The sequence below is a fragment of the Stenella coeruleoalba genome, assembly GCF_951394435.1.
Source record: "Stenella coeruleoalba genome assembly, chromosome: 1".
In the NCBI taxonomy this organism is placed as follows: domain Eukaryota; kingdom Metazoa; phylum Chordata; class Mammalia; order Artiodactyla; family Delphinidae; genus Stenella; species Stenella coeruleoalba.
In genome coordinates, this window is record NC_137169.1 from 162,398,046 (window position 1) to 162,418,237 (window position 20,192).

General features: G+C 45.0%; 1 protein-coding gene across 1 annotated transcript; it reads right to left on the reverse strand.

Annotated features, from left to right (window-relative positions):
- Positions 1-534: 534 nt before the first annotated feature.
- Positions 535-19,496, reverse strand: EIF2D (eukaryotic translation initiation factor 2D). Its single transcript, XM_079912388.1, has 15 exons — positions 19,161-19,496; positions 18,056-18,246; positions 16,481-16,564; positions 15,908-15,998; positions 13,243-13,350; positions 11,143-11,396; positions 10,524-10,641; positions 8,650-8,695; positions 8,155-8,258; positions 7,884-8,033; positions 7,425-7,514; positions 6,603-6,698; positions 5,420-5,540; positions 2,200-2,374; positions 535-690 (listed from the first exon to the last, which is right to left on the reverse strand). The coding sequence occupies exons 1-15, from the start codon at positions 19,214-19,216 to the stop codon at positions 620-622; spliced, it is 1,755 nt and encodes a 584-aa protein (XP_079768514.1). The 5' UTR covers positions 19,217-19,496; the 3' UTR covers positions 535-619.
- Positions 19,497-20,192: the final 696 nt, after the last annotated feature.

Genomic DNA, 20,192 nt, shown 5'->3' on the forward strand with positions numbered 1-20,192 from the left:
AGCCACATCACAACTTACGGCTGTTAGTGGCAGTTGCCAATGTTGGGGAAAACTCATTGTTGTATAGAATTCCATGTCCTAATATGCTTTCACTGTTTCTTATTTCTGTATAGCCTAAACTTTGCTAGAACTTAAGGCCAACCCTTCCTTCTTTTGCCTTGATTGATGACAAATATAAATATCTATATAAATAGCCCTTTAAAGATGTGAAGGAGTGATTTTGGGCTAGGAGGTTAATTAGGTAGTAAGAATAGCAAGAGGCTGTTGAATATTTGGTAGAGGGACTTTAAAAATGGGAAGGGCCCACCTGCCTGAACTCTGCATGGGCTATTCAGCCTTGAAAGCAGAGGACGAACTAAAATGACTGAAACCACATGAATGGAAAAGGCACGCCACAACGGCCTTGAGTGTCCATTTAAAATGGCTTCTGATCTGAAAACTTCGTACATTTTAGCTAAGTGGAGGAAACAGGAGGGAAATCAAATTTAGATTAGAATAAAAATTTATTTTGGTAAAGAATTATATATTTTTTTAATTTGCAAAAGCAGAAAATACTCATATAAATTACCAGCCCACAGCTTGGATTTCCTCTGGATCAACCACATGAAACAAGAGTCTGTCACTTCTTCTTGCCAGGTTTGGGGGCCTTTTCCAGGCCCTGGATGTGTTTTCGAGGAAGCCGATACTCTTCTACAATCCAAAAGGCAGAAACTCCTCAGTGAGGCATGTGTATGCTCTCCTCCCCGCAACTCCTTCCCCTTTGTCTACAATGACCCTCCTTGGCCCCGACCTCCAAGGTCCCCAATCTGCACAGCTACCTCCTGGCCCTCTTGCCCCACTGTGTGCTCATTCCTGCTGTCAACTCTCAGTTCAAACCATTTCCATCATATGACCTGCTCTTCTCCACCCAGCTCAAACTCAACTCCAACGGGAATGGACCATTTATCCTTACACCTCGAGGATGACGTGTGTATTTCAGCAATTTTCACGTTGATAGCTACCTTCTAGGTGTACTTCAGGCATTTATAATTTTCTCACAAGAGAGAATGTGTGTCTGAGTTCAGTCATGTGTTTATCTTTTTTCCTCTGTATTTCGTATGGGGTTTTCACTTAAAGGGGCTCAACTGTAAAAGTTAACTGCTGGGTACTGCCTTAGATCATAAAATAAATTTGCTTATTGAGCATTTACTATGGGCCAGACCCTGGGCATGAAAAAAGGATGAAAAAGGTAAGGTCTCTGATTCAAGAAGTTCAGTCTAACAGGGAGTTCAGACAACAGAATAAATTAGCCAAGTTGTAGACACTAACCAGAAATATAAACACAATTGGAAAGTACTATGTTAGCAGTTTTTTAAATGTCAATTTAAGGAAACAGAAAAAAAAAAAAGGGACATGTTCTAAGACAGGCTTCCTGTGACCCCTGAGCTGGGCCAATGAGCCTTTAAGGTCAGGCTGTGAGAGGCCACGCAAGGTGAGGCGACAACACAGAGGAAAGCACCCAGGTGTGAATATGCAGGTGCACATGGGGAACAGCAAAGGAGACCAGCACGGCTGAAGCCTGGCGTGGGGATCAGGGACCTGCCAGAGAACCCGGATGGAAGATGGGGTTGGGCTGGGAGGGTCTTGTTTATTGAGCTTAAGAGTTTATTCTGAAGGCATTAAGGAGATATAAAAAGTTTTTCAGAGAGGAGTGATGTGATCACATTGTTTTAGGAAGCTGACTCCGGCAGCTGGCATTGAGGACAGACTGGAGGCTGGGTGACTCAGGGTTGGTAGAAAGAACCTAGGCTTGGGAGTCAAGCAAATCAAAGTTCAGAGCCCAGCTGCAGCACTGAACAGCTGAATGTCTCAGCGCAATGTACTGAAACTTAGTTTCCTCATCTGCAAAACAGAAACAGTTCTGCAGCATCGTTATGATTCAGAGAGACCAAGCCTGCAAAAAGCCCAGCAAAGTGCCTAGCAAAGTTTGGGTGCTCAACAAATGTCTTACAAAAAAAGGAAAACCAGGAAGAAAACTACTAGCATGGTGGAGAAAACAATGAATTTGGGGGCTAAAGGATCTAGTTCAAACATTAGTTCTACCTCTCTCTGGCTGCTAAAAGCTACATATATGGTAGACTCACTAGGGTGAGTTTAGTTGGTAGGAAGATCTTTGCCAAGTTAGACCAATGTGTCTGCTTCTTAAGAGGGGATGCTCACCGAGCAACAGCCGGCCGAGGTGGTGGATCTGATTTCCCTGGATCTGAACCTGCAGGATGTCCTTGGTCCCAGGGGCAGGAGTGACAGTAGTGCTAGCCTGGCATCGCTGCTGGAGGATGGTAGCCACTGAGCATGGGTCCAGACCATAGGCCTCCAAGTTCCGGACCACAGTCACCTGTGGGGGACAGAAGACTGATGGTGGGTACAGACCACATGCCCTCCCCTCCAGAAACCTTCCAGGGCCTCAGAAGCCTCCTCACCCCCTATGTTCACCATCCCTATAACCATGGTACCTTCATCCAAATAATTAATTTTTGTGCTTCTAAATTGATTTTTTCTTTCTACCCCATCCAATACAAGCACACCTCAGAGGTATTGTGGGTTCAGTTCCAGACCCACCATGATAAAGCGAGTATCACAGTAAAATGAGTCACATGAATTTTTGGTTTCCCAGTGCATATAAAAGTTACGTTCTCATGAAAATCAAAACCACAATGAGGTACCACCTCACACTGTTCAGAATGGCCATCATTAAAGTCTACAAATAATAAATGCTGGAAAGGATGTGGAGAAAAGGGAACCCTCTTACACTCTGGGTGGGAATGTAAATTGGTACAGCTGCTATGGAGAACAGTATGGAGGTTCCTCAAAAAACTAAAAATAGAACTACCATATGATCTAGCAATCCCACTCCTGGGCATATACCCAGGCGAAACTATAACTCGAGAAGATACATGTACCCCTATGCTCATAGCATCACTATTTACAATAGCCAAGACATGGAAACAACCTATCTATCATTCTATTTACAGATGAATGGATAAAGAAGATGTGGTACATATATACAATGGAATATTACTCAGCCATAAAAAAGAATTAAATAGTGCCATTTGCAGCAACATGGACGGACCTAGAGATTATCACATTAAGCAAAGTCAGTCAGAAAGAGAAAGACAAATACCATATGATATCACTTATATATGGAATCTAAAATACAACACAAATGAACTTATCTATGAAACAGGAACAGACTCACAGACATAGAGAACAGTCTTGTGGTTGCCAAGGGGGAGGCGGGTGGGTAAGGGAAGGATTAGGAGTTTGGGACTAGCAGATGCAAACTAGTAAATACAGGATGGAAAAATAACAAGGTCCTAGTGTATAGCACAGGGAACTATATTCAATATCCTGTGATAAACCATATGGAAAATAATACAAAAAAGAATATATATATGTATAACTGAATCACTTTGCTGTACAGCAGAAATTAACACAACATTGTAAATCAACTATACGTCAATGAAATATTTTTAAAAGTTATGTTCTCACTATACTGTTAAGTTTGCAATAATATTATATCTTAAAAAACAAAGTATATACCTTAATTAAAAAATACCTTATTGCTAAAAAGTGCTACCCATTACCTGAGCCTTCAACGAGTTGTAACCTTTTTCACAATAGTAACATCAAAGATCACTGATCATCGATCACCATAACAAATTTAATAATGAAAAAATTCATATACTTTTTAAAAGTTTTTTTTATGGAGAATTTAAAACATAAATAAAAGTAGAATAGTACGATGAGCTCCCATGTACCCATCATGAATTTTAACAATTATCAACTCATGACCAACCTTGATTCATCTATATCCCCACCCACCCCCATTCCTGTGTTACCTTAAAGCAAATCCCCCTAGACATCAGATCTCGTCTGCAAATATTTCCGTACGTATCGCCAAAAGACAAGGGCTCTTTTTTTTTTTTTTCGGTACTTGGGCCTCTCACTGTTGTGGCCTCTCCCATTGTGGAGCACGGGCTCCGGACGCGCAGGCTCAGCGGCCATGGTTCACGGGCCCAGCTGCCCCGCGGCATGTGGGATCTTCCCGGACCGGGGCACGAACCTGTGTCCCCTGCATCGGCAGGCGGACTCTCAACCACTGTGCCACCAGGGAAGCCCAGGGGCTCTTTTTAACATAAAGACAAAACCATCATCACACATAATTACACATTCAAGAAATGGCGGCTATTGCTAATTATTAAGGTTATCATTGTTTGGTTCTCATTTATTGAACGTTTATATGCCAAGTACTATTCTAAGTGCTTCGCCTACATATATTCCTTCATTTGATCCTCACAGTGCCTTATGAGGTAGGTATTATCCCCATTCTTCAAATAAGGAAACTCAGGCAAAATAACATTAAGTAACTTGCTCAAAGTCAAGCAGCAAGGCCACACTGGAACCCAGGTCTCTAATCTCAAAGCCCACGTTCATAACCACACACTACTAGAAAGTTCTTTATTTTGAACCCAAGTCTGGCTTCTTGGGATTTCTACCCAATAATCTTATTTCTGTCTTCTCAAGGCATACAAAATAAGTGCACTCCTTTTCCAAGTACAGCTTTTCACATATTTGAGGACAGATGTAATTTGTTCCCTACGACTTTGTGTTGCCAAGCTAAACACACTCAGTTCCTTCAGCGATTCTTTTTTTCTTTCCTTTCTTTTTTTCTTTTGGCTGCGTTGCGTCTTCTTTGGTGCGTGTGGGCTTTCTCTAGTTGCGGCGAGCAGGGTCTACTCTTCGTTGTGGTGCACGGGCTCCTCATTGCGGTGCCTTCTCTTGTTGCGGAGCACAGGCTGTAGGCACACAGGCTTCAGTAGTTGCGGCACGTGGGCTTCAGTAGTTGCGGCATGTGGGCTCGGTAGTTGAGGCACGCGGGCTCTAGAGCGCCGGCTCAGTAGTTGTGGCGCATGGGCTTAGTTGCTCCACAGCATGTGGGATCTTCCCAGGCCAGGGATCGAACCCATGTCCCCTGCATTGGCAGGCAGATTCTTAACCACTGCACCACCAGGGAAGTCCCTCCTTCAGCGATTCTTTAGTAGTTATTTTCACTGAGCAAGGCCCAAGAGGTAACAGAATGAGTAAGAGCTGAAAGCCCCTACCATAGTTCTAAGAAAAAAATAAATATAAGATCTTGTTTACTTTTAGAACCAGGCTCTAGCAAGTTTCCTAGCACAAAATCCTAGAGAGCAGTGAGGGAGGGGGTCAGCTTTACCTGTTTTACATAGGGCCTAGCCCAGTCACACAAACATGGGTGTTTCCTAAACAATCTTTGAGGCGTTTAAGGCCAATCTAAAAACCTCCGATCACATTAGAGAGACTAGAACTTAGCAGGGACATTAAATCACCATCTTCAAACGTTGTGTCTTTTAAAAATTACCTTTTTGTTAGAAGCTCTCTGTGCTAGGGTGATGTCAATTGGGCAGATTTTGCCTTTCTTCACAATGGGCTCTTGTCCCGGAAAGGTCACTTGATAGGCAGGCTGCAATTTTTCCAAACATCTGAAACAGGAGTTAATGAGTTGGTGACTGATAAAGCCAGCAGAAACCATTTCCTCATATCCCATTCCCAGCAGACAGCTAGATGGAAGCTGACCTTACAGGTGGCGGTTCACCTCTGCCTGCACAGTAGAGTCATTCAAGTCAGCTAGGGAGCTAAACCCCAGACCAATTAAGTCAGAGACTCTCATCAGGAAGATTCATTTTTTAAAGCTCCCCAAAGTGTGGCCACAGTCAAGACCCACTGACTCAGGGAAGGGAACATCCGAGACTCGAGCCCCTAGAAACTGTCCACTTGCCTGGCCTTCTGAAAACCTGCCCAGGCGGGCTTGTGGAGTTTACTATCTCAAGAGTCTCCCTTACCCAGCAGAATAAAGTGCTGCTTCACATTTCTGACATGCTGCAATCATGCATCATTTATAGACACCTTTACCACAAGGAATTTCTACCTTTTGTCTAACCAGATTTTCTTTTGCTAGCATATATACTGAGATTGACAAACTTTTTCTAGAAAGGGCCAGGTGGTAAATATTTTAGGCCTTCAAGGGCCATATGGTCTCTGTTGAAATTACTCAACTCTGTCATTTAGCAGGAAAGCAGCACAGATAATATGTAAACAAATGGGTGTGGCTGCGTGCCAAAAAACCCTATTTACAAAAACAGGTAGCAGGCCGGATTTGGCCCACAGGCTAGTTTGCTAACTCCTTATACAAGTTATTTTCAGTTTTGGGTCTACGGAAAAGAAAGAGTATAAGAATCCTTCCTTTGAAAAGACTTTAAGACAATCCCCACCCACCACCCACACCTTCTTTTTTTGAAGCTCTTATTTCTAATTAATGTTCCTCTTCTCTCTCCTTCTCAAGTTCTTCTATACTGTGTTGGCTCATATCGCTCCAAAGACCCTCCGCGTCAGAATTACCCAAGCCTGTGTTTATGTAGACTGACATGGTGTGAATTATGGAAAGAAAGTCAGAGCTGATGAGAGGGACAATTCTGAAGTCCAATGTGATAGACATTAAGGGGAGGGGATGGAAACACTGGGGAGGGGCTGCCAATCCCCACTACCTGTTCAGGAGACTGTCCCATGGAAGCTTCATGACTGTGTGCTGTTCACCTTTCTCTAAGATGCAGTCACATAGGATGGGATCCAATTTCACAAGACTAAAGGGAAAGAAAAGGCAATAAAGAACTGCTAGCCCCGCCCCTTCTGATCCCAGGGTCCACTCAGGATTCATGTGTTATGTGTTGTTTAAAGTCATTCAGGATTATTAGAACCAATTAGGGGTTCACAGTCCATGAAGCAACGTACCCTCTGGATGGGAGGTACACATCTGCTTTCCTAGAACAAAGGAGAAACAGGCAGTGGAGGGGAAAGTGGGATGGGAAAAAATTCTGAAGACCGGGATCCCGGCTCACTTCTGCTACTAACTAACCATGATTAAACCAGTAGTTCCCAACTTTTTGATCATGAGGGTATCTTTTGAAATTAAAAACAAAAAAATTAATGAAACACTCTTCATTTAGTAGTTTACCTTCTATATCCACTTACTAAGAAAACAGAGAATACCAAAGAGCTAAGATGGCTTTGGTAAAATTTTTTAAAGTTTGCATTTTGTTCCTCACAAGAGCAAGTGCATTGGAAAATCAACAGTAGATACATATGAGATGATGCTTACTCAGGCTACAGTCAATGTTGACAGCATATCTGGATCTGACTACCTTAGACCACAGCTCTAAGTGTCTACAGCCCATGGTTTAGAAACCACTGGCCTTGATTATTGCTAGCAGTCTGTGATCTCCTGCACCCCTCCCTCCCAGCCACCCCCCACATGTTCTGAAGATGAACACTGAAAGACATGGGGCGAGCTCCCCTCCCCATCCACTCACTTTTTGTTGTCTGCATCAACCAGGTCATTTTTCTTGGCGTAGTTGATGACGATTGTTCGGACCTCACTGCCCTCGAGGATGCTCCCCTTCCTAGGTGAGAAGTGACGGGGGGCGTTATTCACGCTATGCTGGGAGACAAACTGTAAATACCAAGATTCACTTCCTGCTCAGCAGGGCGATGTCCTCAGCTTCTCGACCTCTGGGTTCTTCCCTTTTCCTGCCAGGGGCCAGCAGGGCCGTGTGAAGAATAATTACAGGTAGAAAAGGGAGAGACCTACTCTCTCATTCACTTAGTCCAGAGACCCTTCCCAGGGGAAGGAGGCTTGAAGCTGGATCTGGGAGAAAGGGAGGAGGGGGCAGAGCAGGTTTTGCCAGTCACAGAAGAACACTACTCAGGCTGAAAGGATTATAGGCCAGAACACCAAGCAGGCAGAGAAGGGCTGCTCTCCAAAAACTCACTTGTGGCCAGACTCCTGGAAGAGCAGGGTCATGCTGGCTGGGACACAGTAGAGGGATTTTATATCTGGAGGGTGATAGGGCTGTTCCCTGCTACCCTCCTGGATTGTCTGGGAGGTCGGGGAGGGCTCGGGTATGACGAAAGATGTGATCCTAAAACCCAGCAGAAGGAAAGAAAAAACACATTTTATACTAGTGTCTCGGCGATTCCCGGTCCGTGGCCCAGGCGCCCTGGGGCCAGCTGAGCTGCGGTGACCAGGCCCCCTGCACTCACCTCGGGTGCTTCCAGTCCACAGCCACAATGCTCTCCACCCCTTTGCTCAGCTCCTGCACCTGTATAATCTGCTCCTGCTGCATGTGCTGCAGGAACTTAGAGAGCTAAGGGAGAGAGGGCCAGTGGTAGGGGACCTCATCGACTCTGCACACACGCTGAGCACCTGAGACATGCCAGACACCGAGCTGGGCAGGTCCCGGGGAGGGACGTGGGACAGTCCCTGTCCTCATCCAGTTAGGAAGGGAAGGGCCCCTGCCGGTGAAGCCTTTCAGAACTTGGATCAGATATAAAGGGGTGGGAAGGAGAGAGGGGAGTGGGTGCCCACCCAACTGCCTCAGCCCAGGGAGAGTTTTCTTCCGCCCCCTATACCTGGAATCAAAAAGCTTAATTCTAGCCTCAGCCCTGCAGACAGGGCTTCCCCATGTCCACCAGCTCACGCCACGTGTGCCCCTACACAGCTCCCTGTGTGGGTATGCAGAGAAGGGACCCGCTTACCTTTTTGTAGCTTGACTTCTTTATGTCCAGTTGTCGTCCTTCGGGGCTGATGGCAGATGGAAAAGGCAAGTTAAGCTAACAAAGCAGTAGTGGTACGGCCTGCCTGACACTGAGAGGAGGACGTTTTCCTCAGCCTTCCTCCTGCACGTTCAGAAAGAGGCCGCTGTTCCAGAGCTCTCTGCCCATCGGCAGCATCAGAGAGAGATGCAGACTTTAGCTCCTCCAGGTCCTTGCTGTCCAATAGGCCTTTCTGTAAGGATGGAATGTTCTCTGCTATCAACGTGGTGGCCACTAGACAGATGTGGCTATTAAGCACGGGAAACGTGACGAATGTGACTAAGGAACTGAATTTTAAATTTTATTTAATTTAAACTTAAATAGCCACACATGGCTTGTGGCTACTGTACCAGATACAGCTTTAGATTCCTTTCAAACTAGACAGGCTTCTGTGGCCTCAGAAGTTTCACCTCCAGGTGAGCGTCTGCAACACCAAGCTCACTGTGGCAGCAAGGCAAACCACATCCTGCAGGCCAGATCTGGCAATGCCCGTTCATCTACTGTCTATCGTTGCTTTACTGCCACAATGGCAGACTTGCACAGTTGCAACAGAGACTGTAGGGCCTGCAAAGCCTAAAATAATTACTATCTGACTCTTTATAGACTGTTAGCTTTGGGGGAAAGATCCCTAACGAAAGCTGTAATCATTCTATCTCCCCAGAACGTACATCTTCTCTCAAAATGTGACAAGCAAAAGCAGTGGGATTCATAGGGATCCCTTCTAGAACCCACCCCAGGTTAAGAACCTCTACCCCTTTCCCAGTTACTTGCAACCCAGCAAGGTCAGGACAAATTACCAAGTATCCTGCCACGCACTCCAGACCCCATACGTGTATAGAATGCCTTAAAGAAACTCACATGTAGAGGAAGAGAATTACATTAAAACCACTTTTTTTTTTTCTTTTTTTTTTGCAGTACGCGGGCCTCTCACTGCTGTGGCCTCTCCCGTCGCGGAGCACAGGCTCCGGACGCGCAGGCTCAGCGGCCATGGCTCACGGGCCCAGCCGCTCCGCGGCATGTGGGATCTTCCCGGACCGGGGCACAAACCCGTGTCCCCTGCATCCGCAGGCAGACTCTCAACCACTGAGCCACCAGGGAAGCCCCTTAAAACCACTTTTTTAAAAAACAGAGCAAAATTCTCAGAAAGAAATTCAGACTTGAGGTGAAAACCAATAAGCAAATCTCCTGACATGATAATATTTACTGGGTGCTTATTAAATGTCAGGTTATTTGATCTTGACAGCAATCTTACAAGTGTTAGAAATCAGGGCTCAGAGAAGCCTGGTAATGGGCTCAAATACACCTTTGCTCCAACACCCTGGGGAGCTGGTTTTTGAGCCCAGATGGCTCTGTCTTCAAAGTCCAGGTTCAACCCACATGTAACACTCCCTCTGCTGGTGGCTGTGTGTGCGGGTCGGGTGGGGGGTTCACACCGATTCTTCCTGCTGACACAACCTAATCTGGCCCACCTACTCTTCAGAAAGGTGTGAGGGGATTGAAGCCTCCAGACAAACAGGCTGCCCCAGGGCCCTTCCGGGGCAGGACATGCTGCCCGATCAGTAAAAGAGCCCAGAATCACCACAGCAGAGGCAGTGCTCAAAGCGCCTTGCGAATTTTAACCTTCATTTCCTCAACATCCTTTTACTGGCTAAAACTTAAGTCTTTAAAACTCAGTATTTGCTAGATCAACCCTCCACTTCACTCTTTCCACATCATGTCCCTAAAACAATTCCCCCATCAGCCTTGTCCCATCCTACCACCAAAGAGCAAGAGACAGACCCACCGCCCAGCCCCCAGCCCACACCATCCTTCCATACCAGCAGGAGAACATGTGGCTGCCCAGGAGAGTGCTGGTGAGTAAAGGGAGGTCAGCCTTCTTGACGCGGTACTTCAAAGCACACAAGAAGCATCTCTGCAACAGTTCGTCCATTTGCTCTGCAAGGAAAAGACAAGAACCACATCCTTCCTGAGGGCCGCAGAAGGCCCACGCAGCACAGGTAAACTCCCCGCACAGTGACATCCGTACCTTACCCCTCAGCTCTGAAGGAGCCCATTCCCAGGCACCAAAGCTCGCAGACTCTCTAGAACACTGAGCCTTTACAGAGGTCTCACCCCACAGAAGGGGTCAGGCCACAAAGTCCCACCCAGCCAGGCGCAGATGCTTCTCTGATAGAGAAGTCAGAGGCAGAAGAAAACTAAGAGGGCCGTGTAGCTGGGAACAGTCCAAATAGCAGAGTCGACGGGTATCCAGGGAAACGCGACATATGCGGAAGACTCCCAGGTAAGATGGCAAAGGGCTGCGGCACCACCCTCAGCAAAAATAAGGACTTTCCCTTCCCCTCCCGGAGCTGTAGTGCCGCTCTAGTCAGAAGCAGAGCAGAGCACTTAAGTCTCCTACACTGAGAGGAGACTGCCCTACTTCTGCCAGAGCTGTACCTTGAAGGGTCTTGCTGTCCGTGGGGTCTGGGTTCAGGCTCCCGACACTGGGGTCTTCTGTGGCTTCCGACAGGGACTTCTCCCCACACCTCTGCTGAACCTCCCCCTCCTCCTCCTCTCCCTCCAGGGTCAGGCGCCTCATGTCTCCCTGCAAGGTGGTGTCTGCCTGGACAGACCCCTTCTCTTCACTGAGATCTGGGGGATCCAGGGCCAGTGGAGCAATGGATGGTGGAGAGGACTTGTCTCCAGATCGCCTGCAAAAACCTCATGTCAGAAACACTGAGCAGCAGCCGCAACACTCTCCAGCCCCGGTCAGGGGGTCAGTGGGGGTCCAGAGAGAGTAAGACCCACAGGCAGGGGTGTCCAGGAGAGGCCAGAGAACCTGGGTGTGCCTCTCAAAATCTGTTTCCAATTCTGGGCCCAGAGAAGTCCCATGCCTCAGTTTCCTCATCTCTGAAATGGGGAGAGTAATTCTTGCCTCCTCCTTAACCCAAAGGAATAATAATATTATTAACAGAAATACAGGGACAGAGAAAGATTAAAGACAACATAGTTAAAGTGGAGCTCCCCTTCCAAAGTATTCCCTTCATATAAATTAAAAATAAAACTATTTTGAATTAAATAACCAAATTAAGATTGCAAACGCATCTGTAGTACCAGTTTGGTGAAATACAAACCCAAGGTTGAGCGTATGGAACAAATTACAAACACCTGGACTGCTCAAGACTGCAAAAACAGTTGCTTCTGTGTTAAATCAGAATGCAACCGAAAATAGATAAATGACAAGGACCAGCTGTACAGCACAGGAACTATATTCAATACCTTGTAATAACCTTGAATGGAAAAGAATCTGAAAAGGAACATATATGTATATATCTATATCTAGAATCACTAGATATACTAATGATCACTAGAATCACTTGGCTGTACATCTGAAACTAACATAACATTGTACATCAACTATACCTCAATTGAAAAAAAAGAATGCAATCTAACCTGCAGAGTAGAGATTACAATGGTTTTATGCCATTAAGCCTTATGAAGACAGGAAAAAAAGGGATGCCACGTAGCAGAGGGGTAAAAGCAAAAAGCTTTATGTTACTAAGATTATGCAAGTCAAACAAAGTTTTACTAACAGCTGCAGAAGGGCTTATTAGTATGGCTACTAGTGAGGCCACAGCGTATGTTTAGGCTATTCTGATCAGGTAAATACCGTAAGTATTTTGAAAGGGTGGGAGGAGGGGGGACTGAGGCAGCCACTGATAAGACAATTTAGACAACAGGACCTTAATTGCCCAGACTAACAGTCAGAAAACAAGGTGCTGTGAGTACGTGAGTAAGCAGCCCTCAAATGCCTGCTGAAACCCAGACTGATGAGGCTGTACCTCCAGCAAAGCAGGGCTTGGCCAATACTTGTAAAATAAGTAACTCCAAGACTGACTAAAAACGTAAGGGTAAATCTATAGCAACAGGCCACAACACTTGGCCAAAAGACCAGGTATACTGCTTTCGAGAAAAGCACTACTTACTATTTTGGTTAAATGACAAGAAAATAACCAGAAAATAAACTCACATACAGCTCCAGAGAGCAACTGTCACAGTGAGAAAGTGCAAGTTCCATAATGAGGACGAGATCCGAAATGTGGAACTTGAACAACATGAAAGTAATCAGGTTATCACCCTGGTGCCTGAGGATCTACTCTACTTTGATTTGGATTCAGATGTGAGAATTCCCGAGCACTCGTCATGGGGTCAGAAAATGCCTTAATGTACACGGCAGAAAAGGCCAGATCGACCAGTGCCATAAAAATAAAGAATATCACTGTACTGAGAGGCAGAGAAGACAGTCCCTAAGGCCTTCTTCCAGCCCTAGGATTCTACAATTCACCTAGAAAATAAAGTTCTCTGTAATTTCTTTTCTAAACAGGCAAAAATATATATATATTTTTTTTTCTTCACATTTTGCAAGGAAATTAATGTCTGGGGTCAGCAATTTGACTAAGGACACAGCAGGGATCAAAACTCTCACTTCTGAATCCAGGCCCTGTGCTCTCTCCGCCCACCCAGCTCCCTATAAAACAGAAAAAGCATGGAACCCACCACAAGTGGTCCTGGTAGGTGTGGAGCACAGAGAAGCCCCTTCCCTTCAGACCTGAGGTCAGCATCTCAGCTGTGGACATGGCAGCAACTCCGATGGCAACGGGGGCTCTGAGAGGAGGAGGCCAGAGACAAGGGTCAGGGAAAGTCTTCCAGGAGGGCACATGTCAGGACCAGCTTTCTACACATGTGTTCAAAGCACCACGGTTGCAAATCTGAAGCATCCACTTGTATCACAGAGCTAAAACTCAGTGCAGTCTCAATCTTATTCAAATTACCTACACATATGACTTCCAAAAATTCCTTGACCAAATATTCCCTTCTGTGTAATTAACTCCTCTGCTGATGTTATCACTGTTATATTATTATGAATCAAACCCAGGCAGGACTCAGAAGGATATTTAAAGTTTCCTTTCTTTAATTTCAAAAATATAAATTATCTCCCCATTTAAAAAAGGCATAGCCATCCTATATGGAAATTCAGAAGGGAGGCCATTCATATGCCATAAATTAGGCTGAGGGATGCCACAGGGAAGAGAGAAGAGAGATACAGTGGTACCAACTAAAGGTTCCTTCTGAGTTGGTTCTTTGTAACAGGGCTTGCTCTGTATAACTATCTATCTAAGAACTGGATGTGTCCAAAGTATAAAAAACAGCCACATTTACAATAACTACAAAAAAACTACCAAAGCCCAAATGGAAATCTCTGTCAGCCCACTGTTACTCAGCAATGCTCACACATTGCCTGTAAGGACTGGTGTCCAGCTGGCTAACAGGAGGGGAATATACAAGCCTGGCAACGTTGCCTGGACCTAAGGTAGATGATTCAAGGGCAGATTTCCCAACACCTGAACTTCAACAAAATGTTTGCTAATCCGGTGGCTCCACTTACTGTGCCCATGGGTCAGTTCCTGCCACAGAATCTTTGAATTTGGCTTCTTTCCCAGTTCCTAAAAGACGGATCTTTGTCTTCCACCCTTGGAATGGTCAATGGCTCAAGAACTTCAGTCTCGAACCTGGCTTGCAGTTTTAGTAAACTCCCTTGTACCCTCATCCCCTTCCATAAACCACCTAGGCTTCATTCCCACATACATTCTAAATGCCAAACTGAGAGGCCAAATACACATTTATGTAGTTTTCTCCTATCTTGGATAGAATACTGGGGGGAAAAATCAATAATTTCACCATTCTTTTCAACTTCAAGTTTTGCTACAGGTAAACAAGGAAGGAAACATTTCTAGGTGCTTGGTTCCAAAAGGTTCAAGGAAAATAGGAGAATATGAGCAGCAAAAGTAAGATCTTTAAACACTGACCCCTCCCATGCCTACTATGCTTCTCTCTCAAAGAAGCAATGAGTAAAATAATAAGATGTCATTTTTCATTCAGGATGATACAAATGAAAATGACCCATCACATCCAGTGTCGGTGAGCATGTAAGGAAACAGACTCCATATACCCTGTAGGTAGGAGGGACACAGCATTTTTATAGGGCAACAGAAAGTATGCACGATCTTCAGCCAAACAGTTCTGCTTCTTAGTATCTACTTTAGAAAAATATTGGCACTAGTGTCCCTAGAGGCATCAGGAAGATCTTGTTTGTGATAGAGACAAAGTAGAGGCAACCACAATGTCCACTAGAAGAGGACTTTTCCCATCACCCCACAGCGGGTAAAAAGATTCAGCTTATCTGTGCTTGCTGACACGGAAAATGTCCCCACTACCTGAAGTGAAAAAGTAATAGGGATAAAGTTTGTTTATTTGTATTTTTAAACATACACACCCCAGACCATACATTTTATATGCACGTGTATATATGCATTGAAGAAGGCTGACAAGGACATGCATCAGAATGATAATGGTTACTTCTAGGAGAAAAGGATTATGGGGTGAGAGGGTTTTGATTTTTCAGAACTGTTCATACGATTACTTCCTAATTTATTTTAAAAAAGAGACACTGTGGTGATGGCTGAACAACCCTGTAAATATACTAAAAAAAAAATCACTGAATTGTACATTTGAAACAGGTGAATTTTATAGTATGAAAACTATATCTCAATAAATCTATTAAAATAATTAAAAGATGAGGATGATGATGCGGATGTTAGACAAAAATAATGTTGAAGCCATGAAAGGCAGGAAAGGCCAAGAAAATGTCACAGACAGGAGACTAAGAAGGCATGACAACTAAATGCAATGTGGTACCTAGACTGGATTCTTGAACACAAAAAAAGAAAAAAGACATTGTGGGAAAACTGGGGAAATATGCATCAAGTCTGTAATAGTGTCAAACGGACTGTACCAATGTTAATTCCTTAGTGTTGATAACTGTACTGTGTTTATACAGGATGTTATCATTACAGGAAGCTGGGTAAGGAATATTTCAGGACTCTGTACTATACTTGCAACTCTTCTGTAAATCTAAGAAAAAAATTTTTAAAGGAGAAAAAAAACAAATAAATTTTAAAAAAGCAGCAGCAGGAGCAAATACACTTGGCCCGGATGTATGGACACCCCACAGGCTCACTGCCATTCCCCACTCTCTAATTGTTCAGGAAGAATCTGTTTTTTCTTTTAATCCTTTATCCATAGGCTGTGAAGTTGTCATTCCCACCCCTCCCAAGTTTTCCCTAAGTTTTTTCCCCATAGGCACAGCTGACTGGCACAGTACCTGTTCCCCACCAAGGCAATGGCACAGAGGTCACCCTTCTGTACCTGAGGCAGACCAGCAGGGGGCACCACTAGTCCTGGCAGCATCAAATCTGCAGGAAACAAAAGCATTGCAACTAACTCCACAGTTTACTTCATCATTTATTCATTTGCTCAACAAACATACATTTATTAAGCATCAACTACATTATTCATAATGAAAATTAAAAGCGGCAAACTGAGGATCAGACCTTTTCCTGCTGGGAGACTAGTGGTCAAACTGAAGCGCCAAGCTGAGGGTCCAGTTCCATGATCTATCTTATTCTGGTTTCCTAAATTCAGTTTATTAATCTAAAGTATAGCATATGGCAGTTCACAAAGCACTTTCATGTTACTTATCTTATTTAAGCCTTACAGCAGGGTCAGAGAGGCCCAGAGAGCTCATAGAAGCAGCCACGTAAGAGATGCAACAGACATGGGGAAAAATTCTATTTTTCAATCATATGAATGCACAAAATGGATGCATTTATTAAAGTAGTTGGCCTTTACTAAGTAGGTTTCAGCCAGTATCCAGAATATAGGAAAATACTCTTACCTGCTCCCCCTACCAGTTTTTCAAGCACCAGGGGCCATGTTGTAAATGTTGGTAGAAGATCGGGATAAGACCACAGGGTGTACACTGTCCAAGAAGAGAGCCAGAAAACACTTACTGCCCAAAAGTCAACCCCCTGGGGAATGGCAAAGCCAAACACTAAGGGCACATTAATCAAGATGTAGAAAAGAAACTCAACTCAAAGCTAGAGAGAAGGTTGTAAGGGGATGCCCAAAGAAGTTGCATTCTTTTTTTTTTTAAATTAGGTTACCCCAAGTTTGTGAAGCGGTTTATATGTTATATGCTATTTACTTTAGAATCCTTGCTCCCTTTAGCCTTAGAGACCTGCATTCTTTACATATTTATATTGAGCTCTTTGCAGTAGTTTCTCTCAATCTATGATCTTGAGAAGTTATCACTTTTACTGGTCGGAAGACACATGAAGTGAGCTACAGCTTTGTCTGTTTAATTGCCAAAGTTGGATATTTATGTGTAAGGCTAAAACTAGTGATGAAGTGAACATCTGCTTTTGCCTGTCCAGTATCCCTTTCCCCCTCTCTGGGAACTGAGTGCCCCTTTTCCTGTGGGAAACACATTCCATATAGTTTACAGCAGGCTGACTCCCTTCTCAAGGAGGCTGCAGTCTTGAAGAAGGCGGAGACTTAAGACACTGGGTGTCACTTGAGACGTGGAGGCACCTATCGTTCCACCTGGACTGCAGCAGCCCCTAATGGCCATAGTGGATAAAAGTAGGGACAGAGCCCCCACGAGGATTCCTTTTATGACCTCAGAAGCAAGTAATCCGAAACCAGGGCACAAGCCTGTAAGAAATTCTGAAACTTTCCCATGTTTATTATTTTTATTCTCTCTGTTTCCACAGGGCTTAGCAGTAAAACCCTTAGATCAAAAAGGGCTTGTATGTGTACAGCAGCAAAGCAGGGTGGGGGTAGGGGTGGCCTGGGGTAGGAGACTGCACTGCATTGCTGCAGCCAAGCTGGGAGGAAGAAAAGCCCCCAAATGACAAAGTAGGTGTCAGCAGCCAAGGAAAAGAGAAAAGGACACTGCCTCTCTGAGATCTGTGACAAAGAAAGCAAGCAAAGAATCCTGAGAGCCAGACGAGAGCCTAAGAAAGAATCCCTGTGAGAGATCTCAACCAAAGTCCACCACGAAGACAGCTGGGTATGGAGTTTAACGAACCCAGCTTCTTTCCCATCACAGCATCTCTTCAGTATCTTAAGAAAATTCCCCTAGTGAAAGTTCTAAGAAGCATTTTCTACATGCCCTGAAACTCCACCCTTTTCACGACCTCTGCTCCAATCCCTAGTTAACCCACTAGAAACAAGTGTTTCTTCACCTCAGAATTTCCCTTGGCAACCACCTCCTTTTTTGTGTTAACCCTTTTTCCCCTCACTTTTATAGCAGTTTCTGATCTTGAAAGACCCAATTCTAGGGACACGAAATCCAAAAAGATTCTTAGGGAGATTTTGCATTTATTTGTTTTAAGGAAGACAGATTAATGGAAGAAACAGATATTAGGCAAGGACCATAGTAATGGCCATCTCCATCCCATTGTCGTACCTGTCGGATATAGATTTTTCTCCAGTTCAAATAGGATGGGGTTACCACCACTCACGTACACAGTCACTGCATCCCCTCTGTGAGCATACAACTTCACAATGTTGAGTTCTTCCTTTCCAGGTACTAACTCAGAGACCTGATCCGTTCCAAGAGTGGGGAAAACAGCTGTCACATCGGCCCGAAGCTTTCTCCTGCAGAGAGCACACATACCTGGTATGTATGCTGCCTGGATGGATTTTAATAAATATTGAGGACTCAAGACTTACTATAAAATCACGAAGGCCAAGAAAAAGACTGGTTGATGATGTCCTATTCTCACTCTTCCAAAACATCCCATTCTCTCTCTCATCCAATGTCTCATCTATTTTCACATGTTCCTGGGGCATGTCTTTCCATTTTACAAAAAAAGGAAAAAACTGAGATCCGGTAAGCAACCCAAGTTAGCCTGCCACTGGAAGCTAAGCCCTACCTTCCTGACTCCACACATAGCTCTTGGACCCACTCCTTTCTCATATATGCTTGACAAATCTGTCAACCTATGATTAAACAGCTCTGCTAGGGCACCAAGAATGACAACTATAGAACACTGGCTCCAAAATTCCCAAGGTGATACCTTCATTTGCAAAACAGCTCTTACCACATGTGCCTTATCCTCTCTCACCTCACCCTCCATCTGTCTCTCCTGCCAGTGGTAATCACTAGACACTTCTTCTCGTATACTTGTAGTTCTCCGTGCCCCATCTAATCTCTCCCAAGGGACTCAAAGCTCTTGGTAGGGCAGGGACCCCGTTTTCCTTCATTTCTGCATCCTCCACGACACCTTAAACAGACTGCAGTCAGTACGCGCTGATTGAATTACGCTTTCTCGTAAACTCACTAAAATATCCAAAAGACAGCCTGGGAGATAAATCAGGCCTCCTCTCCATCTTCACTCTCAAAACACGTCTAACTCACCCTGGCCCGCCCCCCGGGGTCCCTTCTCCGGCTGTACCCCTCGGCCTCCACCCCAAGTCGGCTGACCCAGCCCAGAAAAGGCTGTGAGCCAGCGGAGCTTGAGAGATGTCTGGGTGCCCTGGTGGGCAGAGCAGGCTCTTCTCTCCCTCACCTGTCCGACCCCTTGATGGCCGTGTTGGACTTGACCCGAAAGGCCTTGGCAAACATGTCTGCTGGAGTGGCCTGGGGAAGAGAAGGAGACCACAGCAGCCAGGGGCTGTCAGGAAAGCGCGAGCACGGCGCCTTCCCGACCCGCAGTCCTGGGGGCAGCCATGCTTGGGCCCGGCTGGGAAAGGGGCCCGGCTGGAAACCGGGGCCGCGCAGCTTCGCGGCCGCCCCTAGTGGCAAGGCTGGGAACTGAAGCGTGGGGGGCGGGGCCGGAGAAGGCGGGGCGGATCCCTGCGCGGAGCGCTGCACCCTGGCGCCTCACCCCTTCTGCTCGGCTCTGCGCCTACGCGAGTGGCTCGAGCGGGCGCGTCTGTAGTATCTCTGGGGCGAACAGCGATTCCGTTCATTTTTACTCCATCAGCGTTATAGTGTGTTGAGTAGGAGCTCTGCCAGCTCTCATTCCGTTCAGTTTAGTTCAGCTGCACAAAATTAATTGAACTCGTGTTTTATTAAACTTGCAGGCCTCTTGAATGCTTTTCTTCAGGGCTTTTGTTTATTAAGATCTTTACATTTTATTGCACACTTGGGGCCTCAGCTAGAATTCTTTCCGAGATTTTCTCCTTCCTGTTTTTTAATTTACATGAGGTGATAATAACAATAACAAGGGATCCACTTTAGTCCCAGGTTTGACCTCCTGTTAAGAGGAAAAAACTATACAAATGATCTTCAAATCTGTTATTTAAAACATTGTTGGTTAAAAAACCCCACAGTTTTGGACATTTTTATGTACCTTTTGCATTCTGGCATTATTTGGGGGAATTTTGTTTTGAAAGCAATTTTTAAAACTCAGAGTGCTTATAAAAAAAATAATTTTGAGGCATAGTAAGATCAAATTATGGTTTGGCTTCTCCCTAGCAGTTTGATCTTGGGCCAATGGCTTATCCTTTCTGAAACTCTTACATTCTCAGTAAGATGTGGAGGTAATAATACATACTTCCCTGGGCTTCTGTGAGAAACCACTGAGATAACGTACGTG

What these genes read in the sequence shown, in the direction of transcription:
- EIF2D (XM_079912388.1), bottom strand. Translation starts at nt 19,216, where the DNA reads ATGTTTGCCAAGGCCTTTCGGGTCAAGTCCAACACGGCCATCAAGGGG. An exon ending in ACCTACCAGGACCACTTGTG is followed by an intron (nt 11,397 to 13,242) that starts GTGGGTTCCATG and finishes AGGTTTTTGCAG; the next exon opens with GCGATCTGGAGACAAGTCCT. An exon ending in AGCCACATGTTCTCCTGCTG is followed by an intron (nt 8,696 to 10,523) that starts GTATGGAAGGAT and finishes ATCTGCCATCAG; the next exon opens with CCCCGAAGGACGACAACTGG.